The 978-nt window shown below is 49.4% G+C and overlaps 1 protein-coding gene across 1 annotated transcript; it reads left to right on the forward strand.

Moving 5' to 3' along the window:
• Nucleotides 1-215: 215 nt before the first annotated feature.
• Nucleotides 216-728, forward strand: Pmar_PMAR029579 (conserved hypothetical protein; the record flags this gene model as incomplete). The annotated part of the gene is made up of 1 exon (XM_002771379.1): nt 216-728. A coding segment is annotated over one exon (513 nt), but the record flags the coding sequence as incomplete, so codon positions are not given.
• Nucleotides 729-978: the final 250 nt, after the last annotated feature.

The raw sequence follows: 978 nt of genomic DNA on the forward strand, positions 1-978 counted from the left end.
GGGGGGAGGGGGAGTTCAGAGTTCCCGTCACACCGGCGGAAACACGGAGCATGCTGCAGATGGTTTCGCATTCCTTCGTGGAGGCGTCTCTGAGGAGATTACAGGGCAGGAAAGATACCTCCCCAGGACGCGATGGGATAAAGTACTCTGACTTCGCGTTCGCTTACAAAGAGTTGGCCGAGGGCATTCGGCAAGTTTTCATCAATATGATTACCATGGGCTATCATCCTAAAATAGGTAAGATAGCAAAAATAGTCCTAATAAATAAGGGTGGCAGGACCAACGTCGATCGCTTTAAGCAGTTCAGGCCTATTTGCATATGCTCTACTCTCGGCAAGGCCCTAGAGTGCCTAGAAGTGCAACTGTTACAGAAATATGAAGCTGAGATTCCAAGCGGTAGCAGACTGAAGATAGATTTGGAAAATGCTCACGGCTATAAGAAAGGAGGAAGCACAGCGACAGCAGTAGAGTCGCTGAGAGCACTGACCGAAGAAGGGAAAAAGAAGAATATGTTTATGGCTGGTGTATCCATTGATATGTCTAATGCATTCAATCTAATCAAGCACAGTTGCGTGGGACAAGCGATCGGGGAATTCTCCCCCTCTCCTGTGGTCAACCTACTTTGTGACTATCTATATGGTCGTGAGATATATTACGAGAATGGACAAGAAGGCAAGGAAGGAGAGATTCATTTCACGAACTATGCTTATGGGACTCCACAAGGGGGAGTAGCGTCTCCAGCGGTTAAACCGCTGTGTGACAACTCTGGTCACCAGAGTTGTCACACTTGAACTCAGCGACGGCCTTGTGAAAATAGTCCTGAAGGTGATGGCGACGACAGTGTCGCCATCTAAGCATCTCTTTCAGGCCAGCCCATCGAGGGGTCCTTTGCTCTCGGATCCATGTTTGAGCTTCCGTGGCGAGGCCGATTCCCCTCAGACTCTCCCCAACTTTGGAGAGTAGGAGGATCTCGAGCTC

This window comes from Perkinsus marinus, assembly GCF_000006405.1.
Source record: "Perkinsus marinus ATCC 50983 genomic scaffold scf_1104296962966, whole genome shotgun sequence".
Taxonomy (NCBI): domain Eukaryota; phylum Perkinsozoa; order Perkinsida; family Perkinsidae; genus Perkinsus; species Perkinsus marinus.